A 23,330-nucleotide genomic window follows, 5' to 3' on the forward strand; every position below is an offset into this window, starting at 1 on the left:
CATTACATCATCTCAAAACGGCTTTCTCCCCCCAGTCTCCTGACCTCCAAGTCACTGGCTTAAGTCAGTGTGTCAAATGTTATGTGAAGGTGACAATGTTCAAGATTACTATGACGCAGACACCATGGCCTTGCACCTGTGTCATGCTCAAAATCCCACCACCTTGAACTGGATTTAAAGACCTCAACTTGTTTCTCCACGGCATGTTATTGTATCCGAACACCATTTCCACTGTATCCATACGCCGAATGATGCATATAGCCGAACTACAAGCTGATGAACTGTGCAAAAGTAGCCGATCTACAATCTAAGAAACCAACTTGGGAACAGGAGGGTGCATACATGTCGCTGCTTTGCGACAATACTGAGCTGACAAACTAAAAGTTAAACTAATCAAACACACCTGGCTTAACTAAATTAAACACACCTGGCCCTATAATAAGCTGCCAGTCCCTCCCTCATAGGCTGAACATACATTATCATTATGCCACGATACACACAGTACCCAAATAACTAAATAGAAATCACACTCTCAGTAAGTTTTCCAGTGCTTTGCTCAAGCTATGGTTAAGTTGTTGCGCTACCCTGGCATGTATTAACTAAATATTTCTCTCTGACAGATTTGTCAGGTTTCCAGGATGCTGCATGTTTGACGGATGTCAGGGATAAAGCCTGAATGAATGCATTGACATCTTTGAGTGATGACAATAGAATATTGTGTCAGTGATTGCTTTCAGAGACACATTTCAGTTGACCTTCTCACTTTCTGATAGCAGCGCAAACCTGACCATGGCGTGACAGATAGCTGGATGACACCGGATGGCATTTGTACGCCCTCTTATGACACCAGATGCCCTTTTGACTGTATATTTGTTGCGGTGTGTCACACAGACACAGTGATCGCTAACGGCGCAACAAAACACAACTGTAGATCAGTGGTCTTCAATGATATTCAGGCCAAGGACCCCTTAGCTGAGAGAGAGTCAAGCAGGTATCCCCACTACATATTGAATAACATTGTGTCGCATATTAAACTTGTATTTTATGTTGTGTTTTTTGTTTAGAAAGCCCTCCATGCAACTTGATAAGAGTAGAGCTAGCTCACCATATTTGGCTGATTGACTCATCAATGTCTGTTGACCGTTGAGAGATACCCAGATGACCCCACTTGAGAGAATCACTGCTTTAAGCTCGACAGACAGTTGATTTGCTCAAGGGTTCCAGTGTTTCTGAGACGGACACTCAAACTCTCAACAATAACAGTTAACTGCTTATGACTACTGGTAGAAAACACACTTTATTTTAAACTTTTACGATAAATAATTTCAGTTTTTCTTTTATGCCATAGTTATTCCAAGTCTTGGTTAAAAAAAAATATTTTTGGTCTATCGTTTTGATACTTGATTTAATTAATTTGTAGCCCACAGTATATCATATCAGTATAATGTCAATGGATTGTTCAAATTCCATTATGCATTGCAATATGACATCCATCTGAAAAAGATGGATGTTCATGCACTTTCAATGTAGTTGTTACATTTTTACATTTACATGACATTTTCTGAATAATGTGTTTGCCTGTGAGATTGTCAGATTTACAATTGCTTGCTGACAGACAGACAAATGATCTTTACGGATGACAAGGTGGGGGGGGGGGAGTTGTCATGACAACCAAACATCCTTGTTGAGCGTCATGTAAGCTGCAGAAATACACACAGAAAATGTTGTGATGTTTTGAATATCGTTGCTGTCAGGTTGGAAACCTTGTATGTCCAAAACAGTTGAATCCAATGTTATTGTTAATACTCTCTTGTTAATACCTTTCATTGGTTAAATGTGTATTTTAAAACCTCATTTCTCAAGACTGCAAAATCTGTCAGCACCACTGATCTAAACATGCAATGTTGTTGTTAGTAGGAATAAATACAGAAACACCCGGGAGGATGTGGACTAAGAAAGGGGAGGACACTCTAAACCACTTTCACGCGTTTGAGCTTGTAGATCTGCTATTTTTGCTACTTTTGTGTGACACTGTAGTATGGTGTAGGGCACTAATTTAGACAAAAATAGATAAGAGGTTTCTGCCCGACAAGCAGCAACGATATGTTTATTGTGATGATAACATTTTAAATTTTCATAACGTTTCTACGAAACATAATGCTTTTACTTTCCTGCAAAGCAAATCCATTTAATGTGTGCCTTCATTTGCAATTCATTATCATGAAACTGGACAACTATGTATTACCAGTGTCTGAGTGCAGAGGGCACAGTCTGCATAGAAATATTAATTACTGTAATACATGTTCGTGAATGTTGACTACAGACTGACAGTGTAAAGCTTTTGAACGATGCACTTTCAATAGGAAGTACAGCAAACATGGGTGAATCACTGTGTCTACTTCCTGTTTGGATGGCTCTCAAGTTAATAAGGGCTTGTGTACGTACGTCATCTTCAATTCCATTTCAGAAGGGACTTTCCTTTAGCATCCACCCCCCTGTTGGCCAAAGCTGCTGTTGGGAGCTGGAAAATAATGATTAGCTGACGACAATGCCTAGACCTGTGACCACATGCGTGTGTGACGTATGCTTGCATTGATGGCACTTGATTACACTTGAGGGTGGGTGGGTGTGTGTGTGTGCGTGCGTGTGTGTGCGTGCGTGCGTGCATGCGTGCGTGCGTGCGTGTGCGTGCGTGCGTGTGCTTGCGTGCATGTGTGTGTGTCCCAGGGGAATAAGGACCAGAAGTGTAAAAGTGAGCACTCTCAGCCTGTTGACAGCCATCAGTCCTCTCAGACTTAAAGACACAACAACAAGAATCAACGAAGGAAAAAAAAATGTGATTCTCTCCACTCAGCAGTATTGTCATCTTCTGCTACAAACACTGACCATCTTACTGGAACGTTCCACAAGCGTCAGCTGCAATACAGTATATTTCTGCCGGTTGGTCATACTGCCATCCAGCTGCTTATGTTGTTCCGCCGGCCCCCCTGTGCCTGAGTGAGTGCCTTGGTTAAAGCAAACAGGTGTTGCTAGGTAGAGGTGGATTATACTGCAGATCTGGTCCAGACCTGTTTGCACACCACCATTATGACCAAAGGTATCACCAACGCTATCTCTCCTCTGATGCATTGTGCGTTCCAGAATGAGCAATCCAATATTTTGACAAAGGTTTCACCTGTCCTCTGGGCTAGTTTTAATCAAACGAGTTAGCCACGTTGCAGTGACTTCTCCAGTTTTGAGGGATCTTTTTGTGTGTACTTACAGGACCTGCCTATAACCTTTCATTCGTTGTCTTTCCAGTTCTCACAAGAGGATCACTGTATTTGTATGGAAGAAGGGCATGTAAACACTTAATTACGTAATTAATAAATTGGTAGACTGATAGAGAGATTGATTATTTTGGCCTATTTGGCCATGTTCTTTACTGGTTTTCCTACTATCTGAAAGGCAGGACATTATCTGTGTCTCTTGGTCATTCGAAATCTGAAGACATTTCCAGTGGGGTCCCACAAGGGTCAGCTGTCAGTCCACTACTGATAAACTATATGTTTCCTCAACACAAAGTATTCTACCATAGATTACTGTAATGCCCTCTGGAAAGACTGCCACCAGACTGTTCACTGGGACAAGAAAAGCTGAACACATTACTCCTTCAATCAATTAATTGGCTCGTGATTCATTAACAAATTGATTCCAAAGTACTGCTTTCTGTTTACAAAGTTCTAATTGGTTTAGCTCCTGAATACATGTCTGACCTGCTCAGTGCTTATAAAACAACCAGACCTCTCTCAAACCTCTCAGACCTTCTCTGTGCCAGAATAAATGCAGTAGTAGAGCGGATAGTAGGAACAATCTTTCACTTTGTGATACAAGCGTGAAAATTGGCATGAACATTCCTTTAGGTCAACTCTTTGACTTTTTTAATCGAGCCACTCAAAAATCCAAGATGGCGGCCATTTTTCAAGATGGCCGATACCTTAGTGGGCAGTTAAGTGATATGATGGTTTATTTGGTGATACAAGCATGAAAATTGGCATGAGCAGTCTCTGTGGGTCACTTGACAATAGGCCACCCACAGCTACTTGAAATTTCAAGATGGCGGCCATTTTTCAAGATGGCCAACACTTTAGTGGAGCATTTAAGTTATATAATGGTTCATTTGGTGATACAAGCATGAAAATTGGCATGAGCAGTCTCTGTGGGTCACTTGACAATAAGCCACCCACAGCTACTTGAAATGTCAAGATGGCGGCCATTTTTCAAGATGGCCACCACCTTAGTGGACTAGTTAAGCTTAAGAAATCATTTAGTTGGTGATACAAGCATGAAAATTGCCATGAGCCGTCTCAAAAGGTCATTTGACAAGAAACCGCCCACAGCCACTTGAAATTTCAAGATGTCAATCTTTAAATGATACCTTTTCTCATAGAAATGTATTGGGTTCCTCAAAAAGCTCTGTCAAGAGAGGTTGTTTGACTGTGTTTTGTCTGACTCCTCGCCCACGACCTGTCCAGTTTGGTAAGACCTGTCAGGAGTTGCCTCCCACCGGCATAGCTCTCAGGGTTCACTGAGGTAGGCCTAAACAAGCTCCCTTACCACGACAAGGTAACAGTCACAAGGGAGGATATATATATATATATATATATATGTATATATATATATATTGTTTTTTTTAAACTAACAGCCATTACATGTGTCAAATAAATACTAAGGGGTGGGGAAACAAAAAATAAGATGAATAAATTAGCACAGTTGTGGTGCTGATAAGCACAGTTGTGGTGCTGAACGGACAGTGCTCCAAAATTATGAGTAATGGCTAATACTGAATGGCAATAGCCACGGAACCATGACAAACGATACTAAGGAACTAAACTGAAAATGTGCTTCACTGTTAGATATGGCAGTGGAAGGCAACTGAAAATTACACAGTAATAGACTAGATAAAAAGTAAAACATGATGCGTCGATGTGACGAGGGGAAGCCGAGCCATAGGCCTCCACTTGAAAACACAGAGGACAACAGGGAATAACTCTGGCAAAATAAACATGCAAATAGGTTCTAGCAGGGGCAACTACATAGGCATGTGAAACTGAGTCCATATCTGAAGCAGTTACACCTTCCAGTACATGCCTTGGAGCACCCACATTTGGTCAACTCCCAACAACTCTCCGCAATAGGTGGAAGTGGAGTCCAGAAGACTTTCCACTTCTCGTCCTGTTCCACCCATCCCCAGTCAGATGGGCTCGGCATTTGTGGATGTCGCTTCAATGCCTGTCCCCACACGTATCCAGCCTCATAAGAAGCATGTTTGGCATGCTCTTTGAGTGCTGCTTGAGTTGGTGGGATCAAGTCATATTGTCTTTGCTTTCTGGCAAAGAGATCAAGCCTGGCCTCGTTCACAGTTGTGACATCGCTGGACCGGTCATACATTAGATCTTCTTGGCCTCTTGACATGGATATCTTTGGTATCTTCAGTGTCTTCAGCAGATGTAGATGCTCTCTTTTGGGTCCTTTCCAGCTCTGTGTTGTTGAACCTAAGTTTACAGCTTGAATTATATTTTGCTCTGTTTCTTGTCGATGTGCTTTCTATGCCATCACCTTCATCTAGTCGGGTTGGACTAAGTAAGATAGGCAGAGCATTGATCTTATGAAATAATGGAACATTTCTTGCAATGGTATCATAACCAGTACGATCGTGCTCTCTGTTGAATAAACTCGGCTGAATGAGTTTTTCCTTGGTGACCTGATGACAAATTAAACATCTGTCCCAGTTAGTTTTCACAACTGTTATGATGGCTTCTGCCATGTCTGCAGCATAGGCAGAGGCCGAGGGTTTATCCTTTTACCACCTTTTACCAAGCACTTTGATGTATGGGATACAACTAAGTTCGTGCCTTAACCCTACACTTAGTTCGATCGTTCATCCAACGCCATTTAAATCCTGAGCGATCTGTACACCATCCGGTTAACTAAAACCCCATTAACCTTGGCTCGGCTCTCCCGTGCTGGCACAACCTGTCAATTCAGGTGCGGCTATCTAACTGTTTTGGGGTAAATTAGACAGCATTTGGGATACCAACTTTCAATTAGCTGACATTGAACCCCAGTGATATATCACCAGTGTGCCCTGGTAGTGCAGATATTCACTCTTATCTAATCTATCTATGATCAACAAATCAACACAACTATATTGTGATGTGTTAAAAGTTGTTCTTTAGCATAATAATAATAATCGTCCTTAATGAAAAAAAAACATACATTTCTATGAGAAAATGTATCTTTTGAGGATCCAGGGGGTGGCCATCTTGAAAATAGAAATGTAAAGTGGCTGGGAGTGTTTTCTTGTCAAGCAACCCTTAGAGACTGCTCATGCCAAATGTAATGCTTGTATCACCAAATAAACCATTATATAACTTAATTGCTCCACTAAAGTGTTGGCCATCTTGAAAAATGGCCGCCATCTTGAAATTTCAAGTAGCTGTGGGTGGCCTATTGTCAAGTGACCCACAGAGACTGATCATGCCAATGTTCATGCTTGTATCACCAAATAAACCATTATATAACTTAATTGCTCCACTAAAGTGTTGGCCATCTTGAAAAATGGCTGCCATCTTGAAATTTCAAGTAGCTGTGGGTGGCCTATTGTCAAGTGACCCACAGAGACTGCTCATGCCAATTTTCATGCTTGTATCACCAAATAAACCATCATATCACTTAACTGCCCACTAAGATGTCGGCCATCTTGAAAAATGGCCGCCATCTTTGATTTTCAAGTGGCTCGATTAAAAAAATCGATAAATGACCTCTAAAGATGATCTGTACCAAGTTTCACGCTTGTATCACCAAGTGAACGATTCTCCCAAAATATTGCTTTTAGCCGCTGCACTACAGGTGCATTTAGTCATCCTACTCTCTCTCTCTCTCTCTCTCTCTCTCTCTCTCTCTCTCTCTCTCTCTCTCTCTCTCTCTCTCTCTCTTGTGGGGGGTGCAGTAATAGTATTGATGCAAGAACAATGGCTTCTATTATAGCAGGCTAACTTTCCAGGAAGAGAAAGGCTGTGGTTTCTATTAATCGGCATCATGATGTCATTTGTAAGAAGGTTTCTGACCTGTCCACATCCCATCAATGACAGGCAGATTGAGTAAGAGGAAATTGTGCCATTTTATAATGAGTAGAAAGAACCATAGCCTATAAAGATAAGGTTGAAAATAGGTGAAGTGCTCCTTTAAGTCAAGTTTACAGCCGCTTGTAGATCGTCTATTATTGCAATTTTGGGGACATTTCTTAATAATAAAAAACAAAATCTCAGCCTACAATGACATGCCCAAATTGGGAGACGCCCAGTTGAAAGTGGTTAGTTCTCCCTTTTTTAATCAAATATGTAATAGTCCATTCATATACGCTGACTGTCATTCGGCCTATATGATTGGCCAGTGTACATAGTGTATGTTTTCAGAACTGTCAAAAATGACTTCACTTTTAATCACTTTAATCCCCCAACTTTCATACAGAACAAAACCTGAAAGACCCTCTCTTCTTCATTGTTAAACACTCAGGATTTATGCATACTGAGGATTTCAATAAAAGCTTCCACTGCATTGAGGCAAGGGTCTTTGTTGATTAAATGCAGTCATTAGTCAATACAGGTTAAAGAACTAGGACCACAACCACAGGTAACTGCTCTATTTTCATAGCCTATAACAGCCTGTTATAACAGGTTATAACAGCATCCTGACTGTGACTGATGGTGTGTGTCGTATACTGTCCTGAAACGCATCACAACAGCATCGTTCTGTGTCTACTGTCTTCCGGGAGTGGTCTATAAGGAGCTGTCCACATGTCTCGGTGCTGAATCCTGCATTGGACTCCTGTTTAGTCCTATCCTCCTGACTGATGACGTACGATTGCATCGCAGGGCGTCACGAGTCACGACCTGGCTCATCATTCATTCATTCCACCATGCGGGCCAAAGTCACTGAGCTGTTTGTGTCCTGAAGAACATTTCATCCGCGAAGTTTAATTTGTGGCCCATATGGTCGTCAAACAGAGCAAGGGGGTCATTGGTTTATTAAAGTATAAAATGATGACCGTGTCTAGCTTTAAAGAGGGGGGGGGATTTTTTTTCATTATGAAATGGCCTATCTTGCAAGATAAGCCTACGTGGGATGTAGCCAGGCTACATGCCACTGAATGGTGTGGTTGCAAAACATTCACACGAATAGTTCCGACGAATTTGGGGAGGGGAAATAGCTGCACAATGTGACATCTTGGGAGTGAGAACGGGTTACTATCAGTGGTGGAAAGTAACTAAGTACATTTACTTACTGTACTTAAGTATAACTTGGAGGTATTTGTACTTTACTGGAGTATTTTGAATTTTCAGTACTTTTACTTCTACTCCACTACATCTCAGAGGCAAATATTCTACTTTTTACTCCACTACATTTATTTTAAAACTTTAGTTACTAGTTACTTTCTAGATTTGGATTATTATTACAAAACATACATTAACCACTGTATACATTTCGGCCATTTGAAAATAGCCGATCTACAAGCTCTCAATGCACAGATGCACATTGTGAGCTTGTAGATCTGCTATTTTCAAAAGATTATAATACATTTTATACATTTGAAAACTTGTGAAATGGGACATTCTGCATAATGAGTACTTTCTACTTTTGGTAGCCTACTTTAAGTACAAAAGAAAATTGAATTCTGGACTTTTACTTGTAACAGAGAATTTCTACATTGCAGTATTGATACTTTTACTTATAAGTAAAACATGCGAGTGCTTCTTCCATCACTGCGGGTTATTATGCAATAGGCCTGTCTTAAAAAATGCAGCATACATGTGCCTCATAGAAACCTCCATGAGACCTCACACAGAAGCCTAATTCCTTCCTTTGTCTCCAAATTGAAATCGTCGTTGTTTTTGCTTTCTCACCGTCTGTTTTGAAAACGGTGAGAAAGAAAGACAGAAAAGCCCCGAAGGCTCTAATCTAATAGTGAGAATAGTGGGTTATTTTTAGGTGGATCATTCACCCTCCCATCAGTTCAGACGTATTACTCCCAAGGGACTTGGAGCTCACATCCTCCTATACCACACAGGTGGGAGGACGACACAGCTTGACGTCAGAGCACCCGTAATTTGACGTGTGTGTACACCCCCCTCCCCAGTGTTGCCAAATTTTGCATGAGAAAATAAGCCCAAAAGAAGCGACTGTATATAGGCCACATCAGAGCAAACCTATAAATGTCGGCTATTTGAAAATATATGATCTACAAGCTCACAAGGCGTCGTGATGCAATGTGTTGTGAGCTTGATAGATCTGCTATTTCCCCAAACAAATCTTGAGGGGAGAAAAAGTGTAAAATGTGGAATATCTTTGAAACATTTTAACAGCAATGAAAATTCAGGCTGAGTGTCAGGCTACAATTGTCGTACAATCTGCACAAATTATAATTTCAGATGGGGGGGTCCGTGGACAAATACACATTCATTTGGCAACCAAATTGGGTTTGAGAACCACTGGTTCAAACAATAATCAAAGAAATTGGAAGCAAGCCACTTTACAGAAAAACAAGCCCAAAGTCGCTTATAATCAGTAGACCTGGCAACACTACGCCCCCCCCCCTCCACCACAGCTCGCTTTCATTTCTTGATGGAATAACAGGCATTATTTTCATGTCCTCTCAGCTCCCATCCAGCTGTTTCTTGTAGGGGGGAAACAAGAAGAAGAAAAATAAGTATTTTGGGAGGCGAATTTATTTATATAAGGCTTATTTATTTACCTATTATTAAGGATTAAATTAATCTCATCCTGTTCTAGACTTGGGCATTTCGGCAGTGTTATTGTATAGGCTATTTTTGTATCATTATTATTATTTATTTATTTTTGGAGAGGGAAAGAAGAAGAAAAATAAGTATTTTGAGAGGCGAATTTATTTATGAGGCTTATTTATTTATTATTAAGGATTATATGAATCTCATCTTGTTCTGGACTTAAGCATTTCGGCAGTGTTATTGTGTAGACTATTTTTTTTCCCCCTCTTTTTTATCTTGAATTTTTGATCATCGAGATGGAAGTGATCAGATGTCGTCCAGTGGTTGTGTTGTGTTGCTGTGTGGTGGCGGCTCTGCTGTCGGGCTCCTCCATGGTGGACGCTGATGGGTCGGACAGAGTGTATGTCAACCAGTGGGCTGTGGAGATCACCGGTGGCCAGGAGGCTGCCGACATGGTGACCAGAGAGCTGGGATACGAGCTGCTCCGACCGGTAGGTTGATGAGGAGGAGGAGGAGAGAGAGGAAAATCACCAACCAACAAACCATTCGGTCCTGATTATTCCACAAAGTAGCAGTCTAGCCTATAATAAGCTATAGAGTGCAACTGTGTCGCCTGGCGAAAAGCGCTTATATCTTCAAGCCGTTGGTTGGTTTGACTTGGCTTTGTAGCCAAGCGACGCTGTCGTACGATGCAGTATACATCCCTTATACCAGGGGTCTTCAACGTTTTTTAGACCAAGGACCCCTTTTAGCTGAGAGAGAGATGAAGCAGGGACCCCCCACACTATGTCTACATAATGTATACATTGTGTTCATTTGAAACGTATTCATAAATTTCATAGATGGCTTCATAGACTTGTTTGACATGTCTTTTCTATTAATATGTTGGATTCACGTTAATGTGTATATTCAGACAGTTAACCTTTTAAAACCTCTATATTTAGTCAAATTGACCGTTGGCTCTGTACTTGGTCTGCCCATCACACAAATATTTGGCGGACCCCCTGTAGTAACTCTGAGGACCACCTAGGGGTCCCGGACCCCCTGTTGAAGACCACTGCTTTATACTTTCCGCGAGATGCTTTGTTTGATCAGCTTTTATATATTTCTTACTGCTTAAATATTTCAGTCTGCATAGAAAAGAACAGGGCTTGTGTTGAAAGTGAATCAATAGCTGCTTATGAATAGAATATGCAGATGGTCATTATGGGATATGGGTGATAAAATAAGCCTATATTGTCACATCAGGGTAATTTTCTACTGTGATGCAAAACAACAACAAATGTGTTACTATTGTATAATTTCCTGTTCTTTGATTGTGTGGTTGATAATGTCAATTAACTGCAAACTCATGGCTTTTATGATAGCCCAAATTATTATATTCAGCGCTTTGTCATCCTGTAAAAGCACATAGATTGGATCAATCTATTACTCATTGTGTACACACACCTCTGATTATACTCAGAACAGAGTATCTTTTTCTTTTTTCATTTCCCCAATCCTGCACCTTATCTCCTGTTCATACGGGCCTGTGTTGTGCAAATACAAACACATTAGATGTGCATGGATCTTTGCACGACCAGCTCATTAATTCACATGAACCTGATGCTCTTAAAGACAGTGGTCAATGATTAACTGAGCTTTCACGTGTCCTGGCCGCTGTGATATATACTGTACTGCATGTTCTTATACCACTGTCTTGTTCGTCATTATCATCATCATCACCACCATCTTCACCACCACCACCACCATCATCAGCAGCATCATCGTTCTGCGGTTCAAGTGTCATATTATGCAGCTTCAATGGTCCAAATTTCTAATTGACAGACGTTGTCTGTTGTTTCCTGTTCAACTCGAGTCTTTAGAAATTAAAACCTGCCTTTTAAGCCTGACTGTAAAAATCACTGTTCATGAAGATCAGTTTAGGCTAACAGTCCAACAGGTTGTCTACCTGTAGCTTCTCTGGGAAATGCTTTCTACTCCTACAGCTTTGCTGCTTTTGTCCTCGACTCTTCTCTGCGTCAATGGAGTGGCCTGTCACTGTCAATAGGCCAATGTCATTTATTTTACAGTAAATCAAATGGATAAATTCACACAGGGGATTCTTACAGCCTGAACTGTACTGCAAGTCATTTAGAAATGAGATATGACTGACTGGATGGATCTGCCCATATGACCCATCCAGACATTTAGTAATTACAGTAGAAATGCTGTGTATGGCACCACATCATAATGTTTTGGTGCTTGAACATTAAGTAGGCATATTATCTGATTTAGCAGCAGTTAAATGTAGCTCCTGCCACAATGTAGTGTCATGCGAGAAACATTATAGATCATGCAATCACAGAAAGAAAACATCAATGTTTATATAAGTGAAAATACACATTTTAGACTGAAGTCCTTGCGTATAATTTCTTGACAGGATGCAGGATGAACATGTTTTTTGCAGCCCATATATGTGACTAGATATCCCTTCCTATATAAAATATATCACTCTGTTTGTCTTATCTGCAGATTGGAGCCATGGAAAACCTTTTCTTGATTAAACACAACAGCCATCCTCCCAGAATGAGGCGAAGTGCCCAACACATCACCAAACGGCTCACAGAGGATGATCGGGTAGGTCTGATTAGACAAAGTGAAATCCTCAGTTTTGGACCCAAATCTAACTCTGAGGGTGTAAAAAATGGAAAGTACAAGACCCTCACCGGTCCATTTGGGTCTATTTTTACACCCTCAGAGTAAAACGAACAATGTGGCTTCCATCACGCCAACAAGCTTCCCCTTGTTGGCGTGATGACACGCGTGTCCCTCCCCTACGTAAACATGACAGTAATAATGACATATTAAATCCTCTCTGATAGGTGTTGTGGGCGGAGCAGCAGTACGAGAGGCAGCGTATGAAGCGAGCATCGTTGCGGGAGTGCAGGGACTGTCCAGTGGACAAACTGTTCGATGACCCCATGTGGAACCAGCAGTGGTATCTGGTATGTTCCTAACACCCTTCAGTCTAAAGCCTACTTCATACTTTGCCTCTTCTTTTTGTTTGTTGTAGCCGCTATACCACAAAGCATGCAGTAAGTCTAAATGCAGAAAATTATTATCTCAAAATAGTCTCGATTTTTACCATAGCGTGTCTTCCAGACTTCCAGATCTAAGTTTAGATTAGTGAGTCATTATGTCATAGCAAAGCTCTGTCTTGACCTTCTGCTCAGCTTGATTGCATGCAGGCAGTCTGCACCCCCCCCCCTGGGACTGATCTGAGCTCTCTCACTGATGATGATGCACAGTACACAGGCTGGGAGGAGCTCTCATAGTCTACTCTAGTCAGTGTGCTGCTGCTGCCTGGCAGGTTTCTCTTTCCTGGTCCTCACAAGAGAAAGGGTTGTTTATTGGTAAAAAAAATAAAATAGATCACCATCACCTTTATTTCAGCTCGGAGTACAGTTGAGGGGCAGGCCCTCATTTTCAAAGTAGCCGAGATACAGATCACAGTAATCAACAGGAATAGACATTCACATACAGCAACATCAAAATACATGTATCAGAAGACAGAAAACACTCAAAAAAATAAAACACTCAAAGAACCTAAAACAGATAAACCAAAATTCAATAATTCAATAAAGCAGTTACAATCCTGAACAAAAATGTTGGAAACCATGACCTAAAGATGGAAGTGATCAGATTTTTAAGGACTTCTGGAGCTCATTGCAGGCTGATGGAGCACTGTGGGTCTGGTATTGAGTAGGGTTCTGATCCAACATAGAACAAATATAAGGGGGAGCATTCCTGAGAACATCCTGTACAATAGAATATACGGTATGCATTGCATGTCCTTACCAAAACTGCCATTCGCTTAATTGCTGTCACCTGTCAGTGGCTGCCAGTGTGGGGATCAAGAATGTTGGACAGAACAGAGCATCCTGCATTAAGATCCAATTTACCCCTGAAAGGGCTTCTTTAGCCCATTGAGGCATTAGGCTGGTGCATAACAATGGATTGTCACAGCTGCGCTTCCCCTACAGATCCATTACCAACACATTCCTCTTTATCCCCGACTTTTGGATTAGAATCACCATGCCAATACCCCACTAGCTATGAATTACATCATTTAAGAATGGAATTTGTTTTAACCCTGAAATGAACTCTACCCTGAAATGAACTATAAAGCTACTGTATGTCCAGCATCCGCTTATGCACAGCGACAGCTTAATGGTAAACACATTTTTCATGATTCAATCAAATTGTTTTTTTTTACAGACAAAGTCACAGTCAGTGGCTGAGGACAATCTGCTCCCAGCTTTTTGTTTAGTTTCTTCCTCAAACTCGATGGAAACAATATTAGAACCAGAACCAATCAAATGGAACCAAAGCGCAGGAAACCGGGTTCAAAGCCGGGGTAGAAGAGGAAAGTTACGTAGTGCAGCTTTAACTCCACTGCTCCCATTAGATGGTCATTGATGCAACAGTAACAACAGCACTATGTGGGTCAGAGGTTCAGAACACCTGTCATCCGTGTGTGTGTGTGTGTGTGTGTGTGTGTGTGTGTGTGTGTGTGTGTGTGTGTGTGTGTGTGTGTGTGTGTGTGGGGGCGCGGGCGTGCGCGCGTGTGTGCGTAATGCGTATACATGTGTGCGTATATGCATGCGTGTGTGTGTGTGAGAGAGAGAGAGAGAGAGAGAGAGAGAGAGAGAGAGAGAGAGAGAGAGAGAGAGAGAGAGAGAGAGAGAGAGAGAGAGAGAGAGAGAGAATGTATCATGTATTATTTTCTCTGCGCCATCACTAACTGGATATGAGTCACAGGCTGCAGAACATAAGGAACTAAATTGACATGAATCATTTTTGTCCATTTGAGCTGACGACACTAATGTAAATTGTTCTTTGAGGACTGTTTACTCTATTTCCGCACAAGACCCAATTTAATGTGGGGCTTCTCAAACTAAGGACAGAAAATTGCCTTCAGGTTACTCATATCTATGTATCTACAGTGTGTGTGTGTGTGTGTGTGTGTGTGTGTGTGTGTGTGTGTGTGTATCTACAGTGTGTGTGTGTGTGTGTGTGTGTGTGTGTGTGTGTGTGTGTGTGTGTGTGTGTGTGTGTGTGTGTGTGTGTGTGTGTGTGTGTGTGTGTGTGTGTGTGTGTGTGTGTGTGTGTGTGTGTTTGTGTGTGTGTGTGTATACAGTATATATATATGTATATATGTATATCTATATATATATTGAGAGAGAGAGAGAGAGAGAGAATGAGAGAGAGAGAGAGAGAGAGAGAGAGAGAGAGAGATGGATATAGATATATAGATATATATAGATATATATAGATATATATAGATATATAATGGAACCAAATGGACCCTTACAGGTCTGTAACTGAGACAGTTATAAAAAAACGTAGGAGTTTACCGTTTATGTATGTGTATGTGGTGATTCGCAGTTTAGATCAGGCCAACAGGTCCAGTACATGACGGCTACAAGGGAATGCATGTGTGGCATCATGTGGCTATGTGAAGGGAAGAACTGATGTCAGCTAGGATTGACAGCATGATGGTTGAGTGGAGTTTATGAGCAAGGATGGAATCAACTCTAGTGTGTAGTACAGTAGTTCTTAAAGAGGAGTCCGGGGACTCCCAGGGGTCTTTGCCACGGTTCCAAAAGGAGGAACAGTTTAACCATTTGAGCCCCGTTTTATACTTCATCAAAGTGCGACTTAATACGTATCAATTTGGGGGTCTTTGACAGGTTAATATTTGAGAACCACCGATGGTGTAGTTAGTAGATGTGTGTGTGGAGAGGGGGAGAATGACGTGGGGACGTAGGAAAGGGCAACTTGAATGTGAGGGGGACTTAACAGTGTTGTAGGTGACGGAAGCAGCAGCTTGCTGCTGTGAAAGATGTCACGGTAGAGATGAAGAGAGAGAGAGAGAGAGAGAGAGAGAGAGAGAGAGAGAGATGAGACTATACAGGCCGGATGAGCAGAGCGTCTCATTCTTTATCGGCCGAGGCCATCGTTCTACTCGGAGGGAGTGACTCATGCTGTAGTTGTACCTGCTCCCTACGTGGCCGTGTAACACGTGTGTGTGTGTGTGTGTGTGTGCGTGCGTGCGTGCGTGCGTGCGTGCGTGCGTGCGTGCGTGCGTGCGTGCGTGCGTGCGTGCGTGCGTGCGTGCGTGCGTGCGTGCGTGCGTGCGTGCGTGCGTGCGTGCGTGCGTGCGTGCGTGCGTGCGTGCGTGTCTTTCTAAGTGCACCCCATAGCTGTGCTGTTGTCACTACATGTTTAAACACCTAAGAGTCAGTGTCTGTGTGTGCAGAGTCTGTCCATTGAGTGGTTTGTCTTTACAGTTGAACTGTGTGCACAGGGGGGGGGGCTATGGAAAGGCCTGCTTAGCCCCTATAATAGTCAGCAAGTGAGTCATTTGACGCTGTCGTGTCACAACAAGCCAAACCGTAGACGTCATGTGCCAAGACAGCAAGAAGACATTAAAACATACAATACAGTAGGGACAGGTTGGAGGTTTGGAGAAGAGATGGAGTTTGCTGCCTTTCTGATGATAACATGAGATAAGAACAAAAGATCAACAGATCAATAGAGGCGAAAGAGTGAGAGTGAAGTGAGATGAAGAAAAAGATAGATAGATAGGATGGATGGATGGATGGATGGATGGATGGATGGATGGATGGATGGATGAATGGATGGATGGATGGATGGATAGATAGATAGATAGATGGGTAGATAGAGGGGGGGTTACATCTCAGTATGAGTCACATCTTGGGGTGGAGCCCTGCAGTGTGTGCATATTGCGCACAGAGCGGCTCGGCTTCTTTATTTAGTCGCGCCTCCTGCTCTGAATCATCCTGTTCCCCAGGCAGACATTTGGGCCTCTAACACTGTACAATTCAGAGTGTTCCTTTAAGATTTGAACCAACAAATGGAACCAAATGGTCCTGTAACCGTTCGGTTCCATCTGCGCACTCTCAGAGTTGAATTGCTGTAACACTCTGGATTTTAGTGTGTGTGTGTGTACTGTGTACACATCATTCCTTGCGTCCCGCTGATTATCCAATTTATGCTGGTTTTGTTGCCCCAAACATCGCTTTCACAATAAATACCATATTGTCTCTGTCTGAGACAAAACCATGTATGTACAAAATTGTTACTTTTCAGGAAATGCGGGAAAAAAAAGAAGAAGCTGTGTTTCAATGGATCCAATGTAGTCATTATTTAGTCACAAGCTGTTGTTAACACTTTTAATTGGTTCCATAGCTTGAAAAATCTGCTATTTTCACTACTTTTGCACGAAATGTGGAGATACAGGGTTTCTGACTGACTACTCTACATGCTCCCTGGGAGTTGCAAGGACTGGAGTCTCCTCTCTCTCTCTGCTGGGTGTCCTACGTAGCTGTCCTGTCTCCCACTGTCAAAAATCAATCTAAAATAAATATATTGATAATTTAGGCCTAAAGTGGCGTACATACTAGACGGAGATGGGGATTGACGTACGTCGGGGGTGAGGAACTGGTATGTTCTTTACGTCAGTGCATTCAGTGCATTCATAGTTTGACACGTTTCTTATGCGTGATTAGGGCCAAGAGGCTATTCATCCTCCAGAGGGAAGCAGTGAACGTACGTCAGGTACGTCAGGTTGAGCTCAACCTGACGGATGACATAATCGACGGACAAACCCCCCATCCCCCCTCCCCTTTTTGGTCTCCCCCTCCGTTCCTTATGCTTACTTAAGGGTCTTATGTCGAGTATGAATAGGCCTATAAGATGTGTCATCAGGAAGGAAATGGCAACCAGGCGTTGCAGCCAAGAAGGAATTATAACAGCAAGAAATTGGTGGGCACCACGTGGCTGCTTGTGTGCTATACCACTGTCTCTCATTTTTGAGAGAGAACAAGTTGATAGTCAAATTGAAATGTATTTACACATAGACCCCCATTTGAGAAGATTTTGTGCCAGGGACCGGTAGAACATTTTTGAGCTTGCAGATCTGCTACTTTAAATTATTTTGTGTGACGCTCAAGTATGATCAAGTAGGGCATTAATTTACAAAAAAATAAATGTTTCTGCCCGACAGCAACGATAAACAAATTTTGCTGGGATCCCCCCAGTGGCGTAACGGAGGGGCAGCAAGTGATGCGGTGCGGGGGGGCCACCAGCAGGGGGGGCCCCGCCTGCGCTGATACAAATATTTTTACAGCAAAAAAAAAGAAAAAAGTTGATTTATATTGGTCAAATAGACCCGAATTAGACCCGAATTAGACCCGAAATTTTTCGTGCACGCGCGCGGGTTGTGCACGCACATGCATGTACGTGGGCCTCACGTGAAACCCCCGCGATTCTGCGTTACGCCACTGGATCCCCCCCCCCCCAGAACCCCCTCAAGGACCCCACTTTGAGAACCACTGTGCTGAACTTCATTATTAGAGCCTGTGTGTTGGATGATGAAGAAAAGACTACAGAGATATGAGGCTTTGTGCAGCTGTCGGCCTCCAAGTGGCCGGAGGAGTGGATGATTCCGGGACAAAAGAAAAGCCAACAGGCTGGTAATGGATTTCTCCAAAGGTCAATAGGGAAAAGATGGCAGGCGGTGTCAGCCGGCCAAGCTATAGTTTGGATGCAACCTTTTGTGTTTTCAGCATGCTTCATTGTTACCTGATAACCACCGAGTGTGTTCAGACCTCTGACAGCTCCGAGGGGCCTGTGCTCAGCTGTGTGGAGTGGGCTATAATGTCTTTGACACACCGCCATTATCTAATTCAGTCCTATATACTTCAGTCCTATATACTTCGTAGTACGAGGAATAGCGAAAATAGTTGCATCTACAAGCTCGCAACATGTTGTGCACGTTGTGCACACGTTGCGCTATTTCCACGATAATAAAAAAAGGACAATTTGCCCAATATAGGGGCTGTAACTCTTTCACTGCCAGACTTATTTCTGGCTGTGTTTGCCCAGTGCCAGGATTTTGCGATTATCTTACCTTTTCAAGTAGTCACAGAATATTTATCTCCAGTATAATTGATCCCCTGATGGTTGCTAATCACTGAGGGTTTTCAGATGTGGTTTAACAAATGTCAACGAGGTCATTGTGACCTCGTTGACATTTGTTTTTTTTTCGTTTATTTTTTAAGTGAATGGAGCAGCAACTTTTTGGATAGCGTTATCTCCTAGTTCCTTTGAGAAAATCGTCATTTCCGTCATTGGCAGTGTGGGCCATTGCAAAATCGGATGGGAATTTTCGTCCATGGCAATGAAAGTTAATGTGGTTAAAATGGCTTTGTGTGTCATTTTGAATAGTTACAAGGCCTGGGAATAAAACATTCTGTATGAAGGTTTCATTGAGATATTACTGTCCAATTATGTGCACATGACCACTGGCTATGTTGTTTTCAGCTCCTTTTCAACCACTTAAACCCTCTGGTTTTAGAGAACTGCACTTGAGTTACAACTGTACTTTGACCACTTCTTTCGGTGTAAATCTCTTTGCCAAAAATAGCAGATCTACTTATTGCTCGACAATGTTTTGACAATGTTCCCCTCAGAATAGTCATGCCGGGGTTCAAGTGGTTAAAAGTATGTTGTCAAAATCTGTCCCGATTCTGAGCTCCGCCACAGATTGTTGACTTGCCAGATTTGTTGAAGCACCGTGGCATCTGGCTTTGACTGTTCTGGTGCTTGCTTTGACTGATCTGCCTAATATAATATAATAACATTTTCCCTAGAGTTTTACGTTTTGGTTCCCCTGACTTTTATTGTTGCAATATGTTTTTGCTGATTCTTTCTTTTTTGTAACAGTGTCCATATTGGTCTTTTCCGTTCTGTTTCTTCATCTGTATGACATGTCTATTAATGTTTAAAGGAGCTACACCATGAATTTAAAAAAAATATTTGATATTTAATATCATATGGTGTATGTCCCTCAAACCTTTTTCAAAAGGTTTGAGCCTAAATCATCACTCAGATATACTCATCCCAAGTCAATTGTCTCTGGCTTATACAGCACTTTCAGCTGCAATACCAAAACGTCCTCTTGGGCAGGGGGGGGCTACTGAGCAATTCTGTTAATACAAAATTCTGTTAATAAAAAAATATATAAAAAAAGAAAAATTCTGCATAAAAAGAAGCATCTAAGAAAAATACAAAATCGAAAAAAAAACACTTTGAACATTTTTGAACAATTCCACCAAGTGTTTGAGGTGCCTGTTTCACCCACTTCCGGGGGGCGGAGCCAAAATCCGAGCCCGAAGTATTTGTTCGTAGACCCCCACTTAGGGGGGGTAGAAAAAGTTTCGGAGCGATTCGGGCACTTTTCATTTAACATTGGGTTTGCCATCAAAAATGTTTATGACCTCATAAACATTTCCATTCTGAGATCGCCTGTTCAGACACGCCCATTCTGGAAATCCATGAAATGAGAAGGAATGACTGAATTAAAAAAAAAAACATTTTTTGGGGTACAAGAGACACTGGGGACCCCAAAAAATACAAAAAAACAAGAAAAAAGTGATTTTCATGGTGTAGACTCTTTAAAGGATCTACAGCATGAATTTTAAAAATAATAATAATATTTAATATCATATTGTTTATGTCCCTCAAACATTTTTCAAAAGGTTTGAGCCTAAATCAAGCCTCAGATATACTCATTCCAACTAACTTCTCTCTGGCTTATAAAGCACTTTCACCTGCAATACCACATTGTCCTGTTTGGCACGGGGCGCTATTGAGCCAGTTTGTATGCATGTTATCTCCTGGTTCTGTGTGGAAAAAGTAAAAAACGGGAGGGATTGTACCCTGACGTGACGTCACGTCAGGGTGCAAATCAGTTTGAAGTATTTTCTTTCTGATTATTGTATTGATGACTTTTTCGATTAATCAAATAATCAAGAATTACGTTTTTCTAATCATTTTTTATTTATTTTTTATGTATCAACGAATCGCCGCAAACATTTTGTCAGGAATGAGTACGGAGGACCCAAAAACAGGCGATAGGAGGCACAACGGATGAACTTAAAGTGTTTATTAAACTAAAGCAAGGTACTTCCAAGTAGGGAAGGGCAACAGACAGATGGGACATTCAGATACAGACTCGCACAACATGGGATTTACGGACCAACCACAACCTGATGCAAACACAGGGCTTAACTTGAGACAGGGATAACAGGACACAGGGGAACTCAAACAGAAAATCAACACTAGGATAGGCTAACGAGCAAACAGAACACAGGTGACTAGGGTTACAATAGCCTGGGATCAATAACTTTTTCGGGTTTATGATCGGGTCAGGAGCGGAAGCCAACCCTACGTCACCAGGCGCGTCATTCGCGTCATCAGGCGGCCGGAACCCGCAAGCCTGGGGCATTGTAATAGGGCCTACCTAATAAAATCCTTGATGCGGCGTAGTTTAGCTTATTTTTAAAATACAAAATAAATATAAATGTGAGTATACTTTCCGGAGACTATTTAGCGTCTGTCTACCTTTGTTATCCCACGGGGAAATTCTATTCCATTCAAATAGGGATTGGGAACCAAAACAAAGCGGCTCCGCAAAACCGAAACCTGCAACACCCGGAAGCTTTTTTTTCCCAGTAGGCGTGGCCTATAATACAGGGAGGAGGGTTACAATAATACAGGGAGGTGAGACAAGGCAGGTAACAGCAAACAAAGGCAGGCAGGAAGACACAGAACATTACTACAAAATAAGACACCCAAAACCAGGGCAACAACATAATAACAGAAAAACAAAACCAACAGAACAGGAATACAAGACAAATACAGAACATACTGAACAGGCCTAAACCAGCCTAAAGAACAGGCCTTAAGAGTCCAAAACTAAACAATTACAGTCACAGTCCAAGGGCAGAGGAGCGACAAATTGTTGAATAGATTTTTTAAAGAATCAACAAATCTATCTTATTAACCGCTTCACCCAGTTTTATAATTTAATTGTACACCAGTTTCACATAAAAGTAGCAAAAGTAGCTGATGCTTTTGATTGATTGATTGAATACTTTTTAAACTTTATTGCTGAGCAATCATTGCTATAGTGTTTGTTCAGTAACAGAGGTTTCCAGCGCTTTAGTTAACAGAAAATACAGTACATTTTCAGGTCATGGGTTAAGTTAAGCATCACAATCATTTTAACACCTTTTTATTTATTTATACATTGGCTATATTAAAAATAGCAGATATACAAGCTCACAGCACGTATATCTGCTAGTTTTGGAAATTTTGGGAAAATATCAAAAATGTTATAAATATTTAAAAAAATATAGTATTCTCTTCTGGGGGTCCCTGGCACAAAATATATTTTGAGGTGGGGGTCTGCGGCCAAATATATATCAATTTGGGGGTCCTTGACATGAAAAAGTTTGAGAACCCCTGCTTTACATCTTCCTGTGTTCTTATTCGTCTTTCCCAGCAAGACACGCGGACGTCCTCCTCGCTGCCTAAGCTGGACCTCCATGTGATCCCCGTGTGGAAGAAAGGCATCACAGGGAAAGGAGTGGTCATCACCGTCCTGGACGACGGACTGGAGTGGAACCACACCGACATCTACTCCAACTACGTAAGACACTCATTCTTACATCTACCCCAACTACGCACTCATTCCTTTTTCATTTCAAGGATCCCGAGTTTTTATATGCATTAGACCAGTGGTTCCCAAACCTTTTATCTCAAGACCCAAAAGAGAAATTAGACGTTTGCCCGGAACCCAAACTAGTGAAAATAGCAGCTTTACTAGCTCACAACGCGTCGCTTTGCACCGCGTTGTGAGCTTGTAGATGTGCTATTTTCACAACTTCTTAAACTTTTAATCAATTTATTTATGGAAATTATTAGATTTTTTTCATTTTATTAATGAAATACTTTCGAAAAATGTTGGAATTGTTTTTAATTGATGAATAGTTGTGAAAAGTTGTCGTGAACTTTTTAAAATCTTTTGAAATATGTATATATATATATTTTTATGAAGGAAACGAAAAAAGGGGAATATTTACTCACGACCCATAAAAATTGGTTTGCGACCCAAACATGGGTCCCGAGTCGTTGGGAAACAGTGCATTAGTTCCTCAATGTTAATGTAACTCTGAGAGTGTAGAAACTCAACCGAATGGACCCTTTTGTACGCTCTCAGAGTTACAGAGGGGGGGGGGGCATTTGGACCACTGGTGGTGGTCACCAGACCCAACGCTGAGAAAGGGTGACGTAAGACACCGTTTCCGTAGCAACAGCGCCGTCGTCGTGCCCCCCGTCGTTCCCATAGCAACCCCGGGCCGGTGACACCTCACAAGGCGATTCATAAAGACACAGATAAATGCAGTATATTAAATTATAACGCCTCCAAGGATTTCTGCAATCTGGTCTCCTAGACACGTGTCCAAGGGTGAAGCTCTCTGCAACAGTAATGTTTGCTACGGATGGCGACGCATGATGCAGTTATCTGTTTGTAGATCGAAAACATTTCCCCTTTTTCAAGGATGTTTTTAGACATTTTGAAGGTTGTCACCTACTTAAAATTGAGGAGGATTTTTTTTTTCTTTCTAT

The 23,330-nt window shown here is 41.8% G+C and overlaps 1 protein-coding gene across 1 annotated transcript in view; it reads left to right on the forward strand.

Moving 5' to 3' along the window:
• The first annotated feature begins 9,761 nt into the window (after positions 1 to 9,761).
• pcsk1 (proprotein convertase subtilisin/kexin type 1) overlaps positions 9,762 to 23,330 on the forward strand; it is a 28,340-nt gene continuing 14,771 nt past the window's right edge. The window contains exons 1-4 of the mRNA XM_080423337.1: positions 9,762 to 10,276; positions 12,300 to 12,404; positions 12,650 to 12,772; positions 22,204 to 22,350. Of these exons, the coding sequence (XP_080279463.1) occupies positions 10,082 to 10,276; positions 12,300 to 12,404; positions 12,650 to 12,772; positions 22,204 to 22,350 (570 nt within the window). The 5' untranslated portion in view covers positions 9,762 to 10,081. The remainder of the gene's footprint in view (positions 10,277 to 12,299; positions 12,405 to 12,649; positions 12,773 to 22,203; positions 22,351 to 23,330) is intronic.

The sequence above is a fragment of the Gymnoscopelus braueri genome (genome assembly GCF_963280865.1).
Source record: "Gymnoscopelus braueri genome assembly, chromosome: 3".
Lineage (NCBI taxonomy): Eukaryota > Metazoa > Chordata > Actinopteri > Myctophiformes > Myctophidae > Gymnoscopelus > Gymnoscopelus braueri.